Source organism: Cyprinus carpio, chromosome A6, assembly GCF_018340385.1.
Source record: "Cyprinus carpio isolate SPL01 chromosome A6, ASM1834038v1, whole genome shotgun sequence".
NCBI lineage: Eukaryota > Metazoa > Chordata > Actinopteri > Cypriniformes > Cyprinidae > Cyprinus > Cyprinus carpio.
The window spans coordinates 11,736,880-11,755,681 of NC_056577.1; the positions used below are offsets into that span (position 1 = coordinate 11,736,880).

Genomic DNA, 18,802 nt, shown 5'->3' on the forward strand with positions numbered 1-18,802 from the left:
ACTTTATGTATATAATCCACATCCATTATATGGTTTCATTATGATTTGATACAAATTATGTAGACTAACTACAAATTTCCAGCTTGATAAAATGATAAAGCAGCAGCATTTTGCTGCCTTATAGTTGACCTATTGTACTCTTACAAGTTTCAACAACAACAACAAAAAATGTCATCTTGCATATATCATCAAATGCTAGTTGAATTTGTCTGAAAAGAAAAAGGCACTCACAAATAAATCTGCCATAATGGCAAAACTTTTATTTTGGATTGAACTATGCTTTAACCTTGTAAAGATGTTTTACAGTTTTACAGTTGTTTCATATAAATTAATTTTTCTGTGCGCAGTGGTTTGTCAACTAAATAATTAGAAACTATATTATAAACCTGCAGGGCATTTCAGTAAAATCATAGCCTTGTTTCTATATATATTGGCTATTAACATATGACTTAGCAAACACAAATGCTAAGCTATTAAACTCTAGATGGCGCAGGCTGATGGGTCCTTACCACAAACTGATGATATTCACAGTGTTAAACTACTTGGCACAAGCTGATTGGTTCATGTCGCATACACAGCCAATGAGCACATTCCTTCCATAAACGTCCAATCAAAAGCCTTACTAATTAAACCAAAATAACTTAAAATGAGCAACAGAAATATACCCGTATTCATGCGGTTCTCGTGAAACATGCGATTCGAGGAAGGGAGAAGGGAAGGGAGTGCTCACTCTCAAAGGGATACTCCACCTCAAAAAAATGTTGTCCCCCATACCCCCATGTCATTCCAAACCCGTAAAAGCTTCGTTCATCTTTAGAACACAATTTAAGATATTTTGGATGAAAAATGGGAGGGTTGTGATTTTCCCATAGACTGCCATGTAAGTTACACTGTCAAGGTCCAGAAAAGTATGAAAGACATCATCAGAATAGTCCATCGGCCATCAGTGGTTCAACCGTAACATTATGAAGCGACAAGAACACTTTTTGTAAGCGAAGAAAACAAAAATAACTACTTTATTCAACAACTGCTTTGTCAACAGTCTCCTCTGTATCTCAAGGATGTGCTGTTTCTACGTGTATTTAGCTTTGATTTGAAAGAAAACAGCATCCTTGTGGCGCGGATGCGGCATTGGGTTCAATGGAGTCTGAATGAACCCTGAACATCTTAAGCTCAAACCTTTTATACAATTACAGCTTACTACCCTAAATGTAAATGAAGTTACTCCTGTCATAACAGCTTTGGTCCGTATGTTAATGAAGTTTCAACACCTAATTGCCTGAGATGGTTCTCGGTGTCCCACTCCCATTCTACAATTGGTTACCATTATTTTGCTCAGGATGTGATCATCTCCAATAATCTAGAAACAACATAACTGTTTTCATTCTTCTTCTCTATAATTAATCCATTTTGGGAAATGAGCATGATCAAACATCTATTGTGGAGTGGAATCTGGGTTGGGGCAGTCTGTAGTTTCTTACAGTTCCCTCTTTGGTGCCCTTGGCACAAAAGAAGCATCATAGTCACTCCCATTACACAGATTACACCTACCTTCCTGGCCAGGTAAGGTGCCCAATGGCTGTGAAGCCCTGGCTTAAGTTGTCCCCCACTGGCCACTGGAGAAACTTACCCAGCAACTCACTCAATGTCATCACCTCATGCACACTGGTTATCGCTCCATCCAATTAGGCAAAATTATCATAGAAAGTCTCTTTCTGAAATTTGGCAATATGAAATACAAATTTTTTATTGGGTTTAAAAGAGGAGCAATCGAGAACCATAACAGCACATGGGACAGTCTAAATGTGCATACATAGCCTAATACCAAAGGAGCAAAAACATAAATCAACAGGTAATATATTTTTAATTTTCTCAAATGGTGTATTTACATCTACTGTACATGCAGCACAATGGCTTCTCGCATGTGTGCATGTGCAATTAATGCAGATTAAACATGAGTTTTTGTGCAGTTGCATTTTGGCACACCACTGTAATAGCTAAACATTTCCCACAACCTGGATCCAAGTGCCATGTATGCTCTCCAGATTCCATTGTAACCTGAGTTATATTTCTCAAGTTAACAACTCTAAGCAGCGCTTCCCTGCTTGCATCTGTGTCTGCTGTTTTGTCACGAACATCCTGTGAGAGAGCACTAGTTAATGAGCGAGTAATGCAGATCATAAGAAGTCTACAAGCATCTTCATCTGACGCACTATAAACATTCACTACCTTCTCCAGTTCCGACAAGAACGCTACAGGATCCATGTTAGCAGGTTCAAAAGTACCCACTGCTATAACAAGACTTTGAATATCTATTGACATGACATTGTCGCTGACTTGAGAATTTAGTAACTTGTTTTCAGTTTTTTATTTCCTCTAATCTTTTCTTAGTTACCTTGTATGAGGCAAAAAAAGAGCTTAAAGTGCATTAGCAACTTTTCCCTCTTTGTTTTTTACGCATTTTTAGGCGATTCCATATATGTTTCATAGAAAGAGGCTTTGCAGTGTGATCATTAAGTTTATTATTTATTAGAGAAACAGATGGCCCACCAGAGGATGGTGCAATCCAATCCCACATAGGATGAGAGGAAATGGGGGATGCCCAGGGAACTTCTTGCTCTCTTCTTAGCAGCATCTCAGGACGGGCTGCCTGTGTATTTACGGTGGTCTTCCTGAAACATCAAAGTTGGTTGCTGACTGTGGTCAGTTCCCTTTAACTTTAACTTTAACAATTTTTGGTGCTCTCTCTTACCTGGTGGCATAGTGGGCATCTCGTTCTCCATAGTGTCCACTAGATCAGTGGTTCTCAACCACATTCCTGGAGGACCCCCAACACTGCACATTTCACATGTCTCCTTTGTCTGACACACCCATTTCAAGTCTGTGAGTCTCTACTAATGAGCAGGTGACCTGAATCAGGTGTGTTTGATTAAGTAGACATGCAAAATGTGCAGTGATGGGGAAAACAATGGAAAACAATGGAGAATCACAACACTAGAGGACACACTGCGAGTTCACTTGAAGGGCAACATCTTGAGTAACCATGGCTTCTGGAGAGGGAACAAGACATTGCATTCCCTTGTCATGCCTGCCTGTTTCACGTCTCCTTCAGACAAAGAAGTTGATGACGTGCATTACTCATCAGCTCATTAGTAGAGACTGCAAGACTTAAATTGGGTGTGTCTGATGAGGGAGTCATACAAAATGTGCAGTGGTGAGGGGTCCCCAGGACAGGTTTAAGAACTACTGCACTAGAAGACGTAGTGTCTCGTTCCCTCTTGGGGAACCATGGTTACATGCGTTACCTGAGGCATTTTTTTATATGACGCTAGTGCATGAGTTACCAACAACTGTAAACTACATTATTATGTCATCTACAAAAACATTTTTACACCAATTACCACACTGCTGGTGGTTCCCCAGATGTGGGGTGTTAAGTAGTCAACAAATTTTACTGCTGAAGCATTCCACCACCTAAAAAAGATTTGAGAACCACTGCTCTAGATATCAGAGCTGGTAATATCGAGAGCAAGGACCCAAGTGCAGAGATAATTGTGGGCTTTATGTAATTCAAGCTGTATACTTTTATACTTTATACTAAAACTGAATGCACAGACAAATATGTAAATGGTATAAACGTGAAATTTGGGCCAAAGATCCGAAACATAAACTAGTAAGGATAAAAAAGCTAGTAATCGGACATGCTATAGATCAAGCAATCAGTTGTAGCAAATTAGCTCAAAAGGGAAATGTATATAAATAATTACAATTAATTAAAATTAGTAGGAGGATACAAATTTGTAGATACTAAAAATAATACACAAGAAAATATACAAGAACAGTAATAATCATACACAAAATGTGGATAGGAAGGTTTTCCTGGAATTCCTGGAAGGTTTTCTATGAATGGATAGGGAAAAGTCAATTTTTATGGACATTATGTGTCTTTCTATGGGGAAACTGCATTCCTTTGAGTCGTCAAGTCACCTTTATTTGTATAGTCACCTTTTTTTTGTATAGTGTCAAAGCAGCTTTACACAGTCAAACAGGAAAATAGTTTGTCAATGATGAAAGAAGATAATAACAGTCATTTTTCAGCTAAAGTCAGTTCATTGATGATTCAATGTTGTCATCATTGTCAGGTCAGTTCTCTTCCAATAGTGTCTGTACAATCAGTCAGGTGTCCCCAACTAAGCAAGCCAAAGGTGTCAATGGCAAGGAACCAAAACTCCATCGGTGACAGAAATGGAGAAAAAACCTTGGGAGAAAACAGGCTCAGGAGAGGGCCAGTTATTCTCTGGCCAGATGAAACCATCCTGGCATGGTTTAATTCCAGGCTGCAACATAGGTGCAGAGGTCTTGTCTGGTTTCTGTGGTCTTGTGCTGATGGTCGTCGAAGTGACGAGGTCTTCACAGGGGATCTGTGTCTAGTTGACATGGTCTCCGCTGACATTCAAGGCTGTAGAGGTCGTCTCTAGGTGCTGTCCACCATCAAGACTGGATACGGACTGGATCTGGGTGGCTAAAGTGACCTTGAAATAAGAACGAAAGAGACCAATAATACCTTAAAATACATTAATCATACAATGCAACAGTTAAATAAGATGTTATGGGAAGTGTTCCCAGTCCGGGTTGACCTAATTAATGCAGCCTAACAATCCTTTAACATATTTGAATTATAGAAATGTGATAGTGTGTTATGTGTATGTGTTATCAGATGATTTTTTCATTGCTTGCCATGGTAACCAGAGCCCTGTTCTGCCTTTTTGGGGTGTTAGTTGCTTTTTGGGGGTTGTTCACAGAACTTTAAGGGTGCTTCCCACCTGGCCTGTAGAACCTGGCGTGTTTCCCCACTTAGCTCAGTTCGTTTGGGCATATGTGAACACGGCAATCGTGCTCGGATCCGCGCCAAAACAATCGGTCCGAGATCGCCTGAACGAGGTGGTCTCGGCTCGATTGAAAATTAACTCTGGTTTCAATCTGGTTTCTGTTAAGTAAAAAAAAAGGAAAGAAAGAAAAAAAAGTAATGGAAAAAGAATAGAGAACAATAGTGTTTGAAAAAAAAAAAAAAAAAAAGTAGGTAGAAAAAAACATAATAGTGAGTGCTAGTGTTAGCAGGTGGAAGAGATGTGTCTTTAGCCATTTCTTGAAGATGACTAAAGACTCTTGGATCGAAATGACAGGTCATTGAAAACAAGATGTGCTGCTGCATTCTCTAAATTATTTGCAGAGGTCTAACAACAAGCCCATGAGAAATAAATGATAATTTCCAGAAGAAGTTTACATTTTAATTTTGACTGAAATTAAATTATGACAGTGTGTAGGCTATAATGCCAGTAAATAATGTATGTAAGTTCTGTAAATATAAATCATCTTCAAGTTCTAGTGGAAAAATCTGCTTATAGGACTCCTCTGTTCCTACTTCAGCCCAGCTGGCATCCCCAAGCTCTAAAAGGACCACAGAAATCTCCCTAGAGCCTTGATTCCAGCGTATCCCCCGAGTGATACATGAAAAAGATAACAGCATTACCCTTGTAAAGATATGTCTGCAGCTGGGACAACTGATGTGGTCTGACATTGTGCAACTCTCTTGAGAATGACATCTCACATTTATAATATGACATAAAGCGTCATATTTGCTTTATGCACTCAAATGCGTGTGTGTGGGGATCATTATATAAAATAAAAAAAAAAAAAATATATATATATATATATATATATATATATATATATAATAAAAAATTCCCAGGGAACACACATACTGGTAAAAAAAAAAAAAAAAGGTATAGTCTGAATGCACTGTAAGTCGCATTGGATAAAAGTGTCTGCTAAATGCATAAATGTAATGTTAATGTAATATCCTGATATATGCCCAGAATTTGGAAAGGGCAGGACCTAAACCAAAGAACTTTTCCATACACCTAGACATGAATCATTGTAGCTTGCTAATATCTGTTAATTCTTTATGGAATAAATACCACATAGATGTTCACATGCCCTCTGAGCAGTGAAAACCGCGGAATTGGGCTACTTTAACACTGCTGCCACGGGTTGAAGCAACCCCAATAACATGACATTTAGCCACTGGAATGCGAATTTTACTAGAGGAACCCTTCCAAGAAGCGTGTATTTTACACCTCGAAGCGTGAGGGAGCCCCCTCCAAAACGCAATTGGGCTAGTTTTGAGTAGCAATTGGGCTGATTTTGTTGTGAAAACCTGGCAACCCTGTCTCTAACTCTTTCTGGTAGAACTGAACTGAATCAACATTGAACTGACTGGAGCTAAATAATTACACTATTGTCTTCAATTGAGCTGCTTATCACTGAATTGAACTTGTTTCATAATTGATTATCTTTACACAGATATTGAACTGAACTGAATCAACACTGAACTGAATGGAGCTGAATAACGACATTATTGTCTATTTATACCAACATTTGCAACTTATAGCAAAATTTGGATTTATCTTATGTTCGATGATGTTGGCTTCACTCATTCTGTTACTTCCCTGTTTATTACTGTGAAGCAGCTTTGAAATTATCTCTTCTGTATAAAGCACTATATTCATAAAGGTTACGACTTTGACCAGTACGGTCAAGTTTTCTTTTTCCAAAACTCTATTCAGTCTGAGATGTGCCAGGATAATGGCATAAAATGGCATTAAAAGAAAGTTAAAGGGGTCATATGATACGATTTCAAGTTTTCTTTTATCTTTGGAGTGTTACAAGCTGTTTGTGTATAGACAAGATCCCTAAAGTTGCAAAGATTAAAGTCTCAAACCCAAAGAGATGTTCACACAAAGAAAGAAAGCTTAACTTTTATTCTTGCTGTAGAGTTGAAATTTGTTTGGTCTTCCAAAGGAGGACACAACTAGAAATCAGTGGTTAAGTTGTATTTACAACACTGTTCCAGTACAGTTCAACCCAAATATTCAGATGTGTGCAATACAGTTTATGGAGGATGAGGACTGTTTCCTGAACCAGTAGCCTACAATGGCAGTGTTCTGACAAATAATGCTGAATCACAGCCTGTAAATACATTTTAATTTTTAAAGGATTTGCCACTAATGATTCAAACACGAGTTTTGAGCAGTTTAGAGTAGCACTTTTTGTTTGTAGTTTCTTTCATCACAATTGCAGACATGGTTTTATGTTTACACGGCGCGATGCACTGCAACGCATAAAAAGACAGTATAAGTCATTATAATCAGTAATTATGTTCCCACTGGATGCAAAAAATGCCTTGTTTGTATTGGGTTTTATTGATTTTGTCTCGTTGCACCGGGACACGGCATCCTAGTATGGTAAGGGGCTTAACATTTCCATCACACACTTGAGGTATTCGGCCAATCACAATGCACTGGATAGCTGGCCAATCAGTGTACACCTCGCTTTTCAGAACGATGAGATTTGTAAAAATCAACGCGTTTCAGAAAGGCAGAGCATAGAGGAGCAACAATAATGTACAGTATTGTGGAAAATAATGTTTTTTTTTAAACCTTAAACCCCATAAACACATTTCATTACACCAAATACACAAAATAATGTTATTTTTTAGCAAAGCCATAAGACCCCTTTAAGACTCACCAGAGTAAAAGACATTTAAGACAATTACAGTAGATACACCATCACATGCTATGACATAATATTTTATTTCTAAGTATTCACCGGTTAATTTTGCTTTAGTATACATACAGTATGTGTGACTGGTTGACAAATGTTTTTTTTTTTTTTTTTTTAACTGACATCAAATTTATAAAGTGGTTATGGTTGCAGACTGGTCGCCCACTGAAGCTAAGCAGGGTTGAGCCTGGTCCAAACCTGGATGGGAGACCTCCTGGGAAAACTAGGTTGCTGCTGGAAGAGGTGCTAGTGAGGCCAGCAGGGGGTCCTCACCCTGTGGTCTGAGTGGGCCCTAGCACCCCAGAATAGTGATGGGGACAGTATACTGTCAGCAAGCACTGTCCTTTCGGATGAGACGTTAAACTGAGGTCCTGACTCTCTGTGGTCATTAAAAATCCCAGGATGTCTTTCGAAAAGAGTAGAGATGTGCCCTCAGCATCCTGGCCAAATTCACTCTTTGGCCTCTTATCATCATGGCCTCCTAACCATCCCCATATCTGCTGATTGGCTTCATCACTCTGTCTTAGTAGTAGTAGTATTAAATGAATGGTAAGCATAATAAGTGGTTCATACAGTTCTTAATGAAAGAAAATAATTAGCATGCAGATCAGACAGCTGTCATTCACAAAATGGAGGAAACCTAAATGATGACTGTTAAACTACACCTAGATAATATTATGTAGTAAAACTATAAAAATAGCTACATAAATGCAGTTTAGTCTAAATACATTAAAAACTCTGGTGCAGGTGTACATGAAATCAGTTTTGTAGCATACAAAATTGTAGAATAAATCACAATAAAAGAGGCAGAATAAATGTTGATGTGAACATGGGAGTTGACTTATTTTTTTATTAGAAATACATGACATAGGGTTGTAACACCAGAAATACATTTATTCTGTTGGGCAGCATAACAAGATCCACACATCCATGGTCTCTTGTTCTACATGCAAATAACATTAAAAAAATAATAACACCAAAGCTTTATCTGTCAAATTAAACATGGTTTTTATTAATTTGCCATAGCATGTGGTAAAATGACATTGTAAGACCAATTCAAACTGCCACTACTAACGCTACATATAAAAAAAAGTTTTTGCTTTTTGTTGTCAGTATGCTCACCCAGCTGGTGTTTGGTTTTTTAGTTTTTTAGTTACTTCAAAGCAATGACAGAAAGTCATAGGAGAGAAGTGAGAGGAACATGATCAGGAAAGGACCACAAGCAGGGACTCAAATTTTGGTTACCCAAGCATTTCCCGCAAGGCTATGGCTCTGACACGCTATTGGTGTTTGTTACTGACAGTGATCCCCACATTCTAAATCCTATTGCCAACTTTATAAAAGAGTTCGTTGAGGACCAGATTAAAAAAAGTTCTACAGTATTTCAATTAATTTCAAATAGCCTGATTAATTTAAATAGACAGTAAATTCTGATCTACAGGTTACAGCTTGATACAAAGATAAACCAGGCTTGTGCAGACTCAAAAATGACCACAATTCCTGAGAGGGTCCTAAATTATAAATCACAGAAGTACATTCTTCTCAAAAGATAATGAGCACACCATTCCATTTCAAGCTTGTAAACGCAGTTTGTGGGTGCATTTCAGGAAGCTGTAGACTTGGAAAGTCTCAGAATAGTTTTACTGTTTCCCATAAGAGTAAGTTTGATGTCATTTTCTTTGCACCGGCAAGATCTGAGATTATTCCAAAATGTCTGGCAAAGCATTCAGTAACCAGTTGAGAACATCATTGTGCCCAGGCAAAAGATAATTATTGTTAAAATGACTATTAATAAAAGCAAAGTAGCAGTCACACATCTTAAAAAATAAAATGAAATCCATTTACAGGACATGAATTATGCTTTCTGGAGCAAAATCTTGTGGCATTACACCACTGCATATTGAGATTTATTTTCTTATTATTTACTATCTGCATATTAGTACAGATGAACTTTTCCAAATACATCATCATCAAAATTTTAGTCAGATGTTAATAATCTTTTCAATCTTTCAATAAGCTCACAATCACAATTCTTCTGCAACCCTTCTCCATTTAAACCATCCCAGTGTTGTAAACTTTCCCTGTATGTCTGTTAATGCACAGCATAATTACAGAAAAGTTCTAGCATCATAAAGCCAGCTTCACTCTTCATATTACATTTCAAAGATTTAATACACTGTGATGTGAAACGTGTGTTACATATATGTAAATAATAATAATATAAAGATCAAAAAGCTTGGCTATTTGCTGGCATGGTCTGATGTAAAAGGGTGTGTTACACACCTACATTCTTCAGTGCCAGTTTGCAAGGGGGAAAAAGGACGTTACTGAGCCAATTTTATGACCTCTGCTTGTCAAGCTCTGACATTGTATCAACGAGGTCTAAGATATATTGTGAGACAATAGTTTAGCTGCTTTCATCCGGAATTCCTGCTCTATATCTGTTCGGGCTCAGCATCCATGCAGGTTTCCCAAGGATTTCTAGGCATTTGTGGCATGGAGACGAACAGCAGACCAATTCCACCGAGAAGGAGCAGGACAAAAGCCGTGCACGCACATGCAAAAGACCAAGAATAGTAATATTCGATCCAGATAGTGTCTTCACTTTCTATCATCCTCTTGACTGACTGACGCATTACCTCTACTGAGATGATAGCACACAGACCTGAGGACAGAAAAGACACAAAAATCAATGTACAGTGGCCTCAAAAGTATTTTCTTTTTTCATTTGTGAAATGTTTTAACTGCACAGTGTATTAGTGCTATCTTTCGTTATAATAAATGTTGATTGTTATCAATTCAAAGTGTCAAAATACTTTTTATTTGGACACATTTCAGTAAGGTAATTTTCTAAAATGCAGTGTGTAATGTAAATCATTTGTAAGAGAAAGATTAGATGTTCCATCCTACCTGCAAAAGCAAAGAACATGCCGGCAGGCTTGTACAGATAGTCCTTTCCCTTTCTGAGGGAACCCAACACACACAATGTGCCCAGAATCATGAAGACAAGACTGAAGATGGCTATGGCAGCTGCTGAGATGTTGTATTCTGAGTAGAGAAATCAGCAAGAGCTACATGTCAATGACAATGATTTTCAAATATATTAGGATAATATATCATGCTTCAGAGCTCGCTCTTAGGAGTCTTTATAAACATTTAATTTAGTTTGTGGATAACTGTCCACTATATCTATGATTCTTTCCCATTTTATCACCCTTTAAAGTACATATAGCAGAAGTAATGGTGCACAAAAGCATTCTTCAACCAATAAAATAAAATGTAAAGTCAGCACAGGCTAGTATTGGTTTGACTATGAACTCACCTCTTTGAGTTTTAACTTCAAAGATCTCAGAATCTTCCCCTGGTGTGAAGTGTCTGAAGTAAGAGCAGTTGATTTCTGAAAAAAAAAAGTGATTATTACATCTTTTTATTATATATTTTAAAGAAACCTGATATAAGAATGTTTAAGTGAAAATATATTTTGTACTCTGGAAATAAATAAATAAAAATCTTTTGCTAATCACTGTTTTATTATAAGCATGGGGCTATTCAGCCTCTCACAAGAATTCTTGTGCGAGTCACCTGTTTCCTTAAGTGTCAACTGCAGTGTTTTTTTTATTTTTTTTTACATCCCATGTAATTTCATGAGAAGCTAAATATAAATGCTGAGTTATTTGACAACTGTTAGTCTCAGAGTTGGCTCCATGACACTGCCAGTGTGACAAAGAATGAACACATGAGGCAGAAGACAAAGATTGCAATGCTTTAATGAGACAATTAATGTTTAAAAAGGGTGAACAGGTTTGTAACAAAATCTTCCAGTCTGGTGTTGTTCTCCTGGAATGGTATTGCTTTATTTAAAGAAATGACTAATGAGATGTAGGTCTGATTTCACAACTATATTTCCCAATGATGGCTGACAAAATATTTTGCTGTAGTTCAGTGTGGCATGGTGAGATACTATTTCATGTAGTGCCAAATAAAAAAACAAATGGTAGAATCAAGTGAATCTTGGTAGAATCTTGTACTGATGTGATGATTGGCACAAAAACAGCCTCTCAGGCACATATCACTTGTCCAAGATAATTTAGATAATTAAAAAAAAAAATATATATATATATATATATGACACAAACTAATTGTAGCCTTATTTTTAATAGTCACACACTCCCTGAAACTGTCATGGATCTAAAAAGGGTTGACTCTAAATGGTTTTTGTCATCCTGTACTTTCAAACCTGCCTGTCAGTTAGTACAACCATATCCTCTCATGTTCAAATAAAATCAATGCCTCTTTTTGAACTGCTTTGCAAGGCAGCACCAATAAAGTAGGGAAAGGAAGAAGTATTTAAGTCAAGTAATTTATTTTATATTTACTAATACTACATGTATAGATCAGCGAAATCTTCATATGTTCTGAAAAATGTGTCACTGTTAGCATAATATAAGTTTTAATTTTGCCCTATAGAGTTTCCTGATGATTTGGGCCACAGTCAAAAGGGTATTATTTGAGGGCCATTAGGTGTGTTTGTGTTGAGAAAAAGGTTGTAGTCATCTATACTGTTCTCTCAGATGTGACCGTCAGTCACAGTAATGGAACTGTACCACTCTTAAATTCAGAGTGTCTCCCCTCTTGAGACAGCTGACTATTCACACAGCCTAATTATAGCTTTTACTGACTACATTTACATGGGCAGTCACACACGTACTCACACAGCTGCTATGTTTTAACGTTTAAAAAAACAAAAAAACAAATTCAATTGTTAAATTCAAGCTTTCAAGTTTTCAAGCTTTAAATTCAAGTTTGGGGCAAAAAATATTAATAATAACAATTTCTACACATTTACTGATGAGCATATTTAATGTGGTTAGTGTTAGGTGTCGGGGCTTTGGGGATATGAAGGCAGCATAAATTTATGATTTTAATCATTTAATTTTAAATATAATTAATTTGTTTTAATTATAACAATAATAATCATTATTATTATGTCGTTATTATGGTTGTACGTATAGTATAAATAGACATATATCTAAAACTATCTCTCTCTCTCTCTCTCTCTCTCTCTCTCTCTCTCTATATATATATATATATATATATATTAACCTCTCTCACCAAGGCTTTGTCACTTCCTGTCTGTCAGGTTCAGTCACTGATAGCCCACACCTTTTAGGCACTTCCTGTCATTCTGCTTTCAGCTTTCCCACTTTAGCAGTGATCTGTCGGAGTTGTCATAGCACCTAAACAAGTCCCTCAGACAGAGAAATCCCAGAAGATCTGCTGACCAGCCATGAGCCTGACTGAGGGCTAGAAGACTAAGGAACTCTCTGTGTGAAGACTTTCCAATTATACAATCAGTGGAAAGAGGAAGGGGCTAAATTTGGGCAAAGTTTGGAGGAAATAAATATTTTGCTTTTAATATTTAACTTGTGGTTAAAATGATTAGTAGTCAAATTTAGTCTAGTTTACGTCATGTAAAATGTGTGACTACTGTGGGATGGTATTGTCCTCTTATTAGTACTACATCTGTTTTTGTAAGCAGTACAATCACTACAAATCAAAAGTTTGCCCATATCTACTCTATTTTCTATATTTTCTTCTATTATCCACAATTTTCTACAAACTAATAGTAAAGTCATCAGAACTATGAAAAGAAGAAAAAAAGAATGGATGTGTAGTGATAATAATGTATAGACTAAAACTGTTAAAAAAATGTAAAATCTAACATACTTATATATAAAGTTACATACATTTTAAAATAAAAAGATTTTATTTTGGCATCTTCAAAGTATTCATCCTTTGCCTAGATAACAGCTCTCCACATTTATTCTCTTAAACTAATTATTAACTGTCTAATTATCTTATATGTGACTGAAGAACTTTCCATGTATGCAGGGCATGCTATCCATGCCTTTTTATCCATTATTTCAATTTTAGTGTTAATTTTCTACAAATATAATCATCATCATCATCATCATCATCATTAAATTTCATCCAGACCTTTAGATCATCAGCTTTTAAGATAGGGATAAATTATAGAGATACAATGTTAACCGTAATCCTATTCTGATCCTGTATAATTCTTCCCTAACACTTTGATAAATAATTAGTTTATCATTTTCATTAATAACATTCACAAACATTTGTATAATATAATACCTAAAGCCATTATTAGAAAGTTATGAAGATTTAGAAATATGATTAACTTTATTTTTATATTCATATAGAATCATGTACATATATAGTGCTTTGTTAAACATTATATAATAGTTGTTAATGAGAGTAAATCACAGTCTTACCGATACTTTTTCTTTAGCAATACATTGGTATTTGCACTTGTTCTTTGCCGTTTTACAGTATAACATTTTTCATTTGCCATATTGTTTGACATGTATCTTTTGCTAACTGCTTTAGCTCAAAAAGTGAAGACGACAACAACAACAACAATAATAAACCAATAACATAATCATTATACAGAGTCTATAAATGAAATTGAGCAAGAGAACCAGAGAGTCCTGTTTATCTGAGCAACCTTTTTTTTGCTTTGTCACTTACCCCCAGGTAAGCTGATAGGTCCACAGCCTTTACCAATGAATTCCGCATCCTCAATATAGATGTGTTTCTTACAAAGTTTCCAAAGGCCAAAGTGGGCTGCCTCACATGTTGTGTTTACATTCTCCACTCGAGGACTCAAAACGGCCCAGTGGTCTGTCACCACTGCTGTTAACATGCACACTGAGCCTACCATAATCACAAAAAACAAGATTTTTGTCTTGGTTTCCTTCTGCATTTTGTCCGGTATCCACTGCTAATGGACAAATAAAATGAAAAATGACACAAGATTATCTCTTACACTCAGTGTAAAAATCGTTAACAGTATAGAACAGAGACCTGGCCCAGTTCGTTCTTGATTCTTAAGGTCTCTGTGCAGCACTGTGCTTGTGCATGGATAAAAGGAACCAAATGCCTAGAGTCCTAGTATTTATGCTGAGAGGCCAGACTCAAACCACAGCTGTTGGGGCTCGTCAGTAAAGCTGATGACCAAATGGACTTGTCTCACATGAGGTCTTTGGGGGGTGAGTTGGGCTTCTATAAATGTGTGCTGTGAGTCTAATATCTGGCTGTTGACAGATCAGGTTTAATCTGCCATTACTAAGGCGTGACAATTGCATGACAAGAATTAATCATCAGATATAAGTGGGATTGAATATAATGTGAGAGGCAAACTGGACTAAATTTAACTCTTAACAAACTTCATTAATGCCTCCAGCAGCAAAAAAAAAAAAACATATTGTGCCTTTAAATAGCAGAAAATCATGATTTCTTGTTGTCCAAATTAGTCAGTGCATTTTTTTTCATCATGTCTCATTGTGTAATCTCATTATTTTATTGTCCTTTTCTTTTGGTAATATTTAATTCATTTTAGTTATAAAAGCCTTGAAGAGTCATTATAAAAGAAAAATAATAATAAAAAAGCCTTTAAATTAGTGGATTTATCTCCCACAACTATGTAAGAAACAGGAAATGATGTCACTTTCCCTCACTGTTAAGATGTGAAGCACTGAAAAGTCTGTGCTCTCAATAAGAAAATATTTTAATCTAAAAAGTTCTTACACCAAGAGTTATTTTATAAAGGTGTCAAATCTGTTACCACAATATCAAAAGGGAAACAGATTTTTTCATTGGTCACACTTTGTGTTATTTAAAAGTCTTTTAATCATGATTTCAGTAGTGCCATGTGCTCTAAGCATTTATGTTGGCAGGTGGAGTTTTTGGCAAAAAATAAAGAAAATTGTCAATTCTGTTAGCGTCAAACACTGTTACCAAGGTAGAGTAACAATGCTGACAATGCGGTAATCCAACGGACAATTCTGTTACTTTACAATTCACTTAACAAAACTGTCAACTAAATGTTAAACATTTTCAAAAAAAAATTAAAACAAAAAAATATTGTTGTTTAATATCTAATAAACATTATTGGTTTATTTTTGCGCCCCTTATAATATTTCAGCAACATTTCTTTTTTTAACTAGATATTGTACACAAAAAAATGTTCAGATCAAAACTATATGCTCCAAGTGAACGGTTCTGTGAAGACATTTTTTTTAAGGTATGCATAGGTGAAATATTATCTCAATTTCAAGTGATGGAATGTAAGGACTGTTTGTCTAATGAAACAAGAAGGATTTTCATGTTATGATTTATTGTTATTTCTACACATTGGCTAATTTGTCCGTAACAGAGTTGACAAACAATACCATAAAGACATTTTTATTTTTTTATTAAAAGTAAAAACAAAAAAAAAAATAATAAAATAAAATAAAATAAATAAATAAAGGGAAGTAACTTGTGTTTGGCAAGCACTGAATTATTAAAATTAAATATGTTTTCAATAAGATACTGAAAAAAAAAATCTGTTAGTGAAGTTTTTTTCTTAACTTTCTGCAATGCCAAATGTATCTCCAATTATAGAATCGCCCACTGGCATTGTAGGCTACTCTCACAGGAAACAGTCCTTTTCCTCCGCAAAATGCACTGCAGACATCAGGGCCCGGTTCCCCAAAACGTTCTTATCGCTAAGTAGTTCTTAACCTATTCCTTAACCTCTTAACGTTATGTCACGATTGCCGGCACATTCGTACGCTAAGTATATCTTCTGTAAGTCACACTTTCGTAAGGTTGGTCTGGACCATTCGTAAGCTCTCTCTTAGCGTTGTTTGAGCTCAAGACGCTAGTCACTGTGCAGCAGTCTTTAGAAATCAGTGCAGCGCAGTACAAGTCAAACTATGGTATGTTGACAATGTTGTGGCTCAACAATGATTTTATGTTATGGACATTTTTAAACTAATAATAAAATATATTCACAATGGATACAGGTCTATTTATGAAGTTGACTTTATTTGGTATCAGAACTAATATGGTGGTAATTAGCCTAGGCTATTTCGTAATGCCATTAAAGCGTTTAAATTGGCAATCACTTTTGATAATTAAAATCTGCCAAACAATTTGGCTCTAAATGACTAAGATCTATAAATGGGTAAGCATGGTGGTGTCCAGTAAGCGACCAACTATGGCAGCGATCCAACGCCTCCCTCAAATCAATCAAACAATGCGCCGGCCGCGGATCAATTTATTCAATCTCAAAAACTTAATTCGGCAAAACTTAAGCCCTTTTGACATTTTGCCTGATGTGGCTATATTAAAAAAAATCGCCTCCCAAGACAACTCATTATGGAGCTGCTGGACCTTCTCAGACCTGTGCTTGCCAGGCTAACACAACGGGATTTTGCTTTAAGCCCTGAAGTCCAGCTGCTTGCAGCACTAAGGTTTTTTGCTACAGGGAGCTTCATCGAAGTCGTGGGAGAGGGCTACAGCCCAAGCAAGACCTCGGTGTGGAGGTGCGTCCACACTGTCACCAATGCCCTTCTGCGCCATGCCGGGGATTACATCCAGGGAATTCTGATTGTAAAGTACCTTACCATTAATATAAAAGTGTATTACATAATTTTTAGAAGTCGTTAAACCCATGTCAAGAAGCGGCACAAGTGGAACAACGGGATAAGGAGGGTGGATGTTTAGCGAGGGATACCCGGTTCGTCTACCCATCACAACATGTTGTGTGAACATATTACTGACAATTTGATAATTTAATTAATAGTCTATATTTTACGGATAACTTAAACTATGTTAAAATAAATGTTACTGGAAAAATTTAAGGAATGTTTCATTTGCATAGAATGTGTTGTCTTTCTTAACGCCGTAATGCACCTTCGCGTTGTAGCGTATGAGGCCTGAACCAGACAAATTAAAGATTCGATCGTTAGCATGGTTGAAACAAGAGAAGACAAATTCCTCGGAAAGGCAACAGGATGCTGTAAATCAACTCCTAGCACCATAGTCTGATAACCAACCAACTCTTTCAGAGAACAGCTTTCAACATTAACACCATTAGAACAATTATTGACCATTTCAATTCGAAGAAGAGATTGTCTAATTTGGGGCAAGTAATCGAAGAGATGGACAATCTGACCCTCACATGTAAAGCCGTGAGAGTAAACAAGATCTTTGGATTGACTCCCCCCCCCACCTAGCAGAACCAGACTGAAATTCCTAAGGAGACCTGTTAACCCCTCTGGTCTTCACAGGACATATCCTTACTCCCCAGAATGGCACAGAGAATGCCTTCCAATGCATATATGCACCAAAACTTAAAAAAAACTTCTAAATGGATATCAGTCCATTGCTTAACTCCATATCATTTATGTAACCCACACATTTGACTTTAATGTTTCTAATCACTTATTGTGCATGTCTTTTTAAATAACTCTTGAATAGCTTTCTGACCATCAGTTATTTGTCAAATGTATCATATTCTTGTTATAGGAATCATGTCCAAATTATACCCTGCAAGAGCGGGAAAATTCGGACCACGTGCTTGATAAGATAACATATGATTTATGAATGGGTGGGACAAACAATGCAACACCCCGAGAAAAGACAATATCTAATTGGTCAAGACAACATTTGAGGTGTGGCCAAAATGCCAGTTTAAATACTCAGGACACCATCAAATTTTGCTTTTAGCTTTTAGCCTGCTTCTTAGCTGCTGCTTTTAGTCATGCTTTGTCATCACGTTTAGCATTCTTCGAGCGCCGTTCCAGCGCGCTTCGGCCTGCACGCCTGCTGCTACTTAGCCACGATGAGAAGAAACACCACCTAGTCTCGTCAAACTTTACTTCTGTTCTTTTACTTTAGTTTCTTTTCTTTTCCGTTTGAGAGTTTCGTGTTCTGAGTTAAGTTTTGTAACGCCGTGCCTCCGAGTCTGACCTCGAGTGCCCGTCTGAAACTTCAACCAGCCCACAACTCCGCATCGTCAGCCTACGCCCAACCACGGGCTTCCCAAGACGTCACTTCAACGACTACTGAACTTCCAGCCAATCAGCAACCTCGGGAAACCCCCTTTTCAGCGACAACAAAGGGAACCCCGTTACACAGGCATCACAAGTAACGTACCTCCAGACTCTGATCTGTACTGGTGTATATAATTTTAACCTCATTGAGGAACTCAATGCGAGGGTTAATTAAGTGATTAATGGTTGTTCATGTCTATGCAATTTCACATATTGCTGTAAACATCTCGGTTACGTATGTAACCACGGTTCCCTGAATAGGGAACGAGATG

General features: G+C 36.8%; 1 protein-coding gene across 1 annotated transcript; it reads right to left on the minus strand.

Moving 5' to 3' along the window:
* Positions 1-8,459: 8,459 nt before the first annotated feature.
* Positions 8,460-14,867, minus strand: LOC109091679 (voltage-dependent calcium channel gamma-1 subunit-like). The gene is made up of 4 exons (XM_019105459.2): positions 14,176-14,867; positions 10,946-11,020; positions 10,534-10,671; positions 8,460-10,288 (listed from the first exon to the last, which is right to left on the minus strand). Exons 1-4 carry the CDS (start codon positions 14,408-14,410, stop codon positions 10,059-10,061), a joined length of 678 nt encoding a protein of 225 aa, XP_018961004.1. The 5' UTR covers positions 14,411-14,867; the 3' UTR covers positions 8,460-10,058.
* Positions 14,868-18,802: the final 3,935 nt, after the last annotated feature.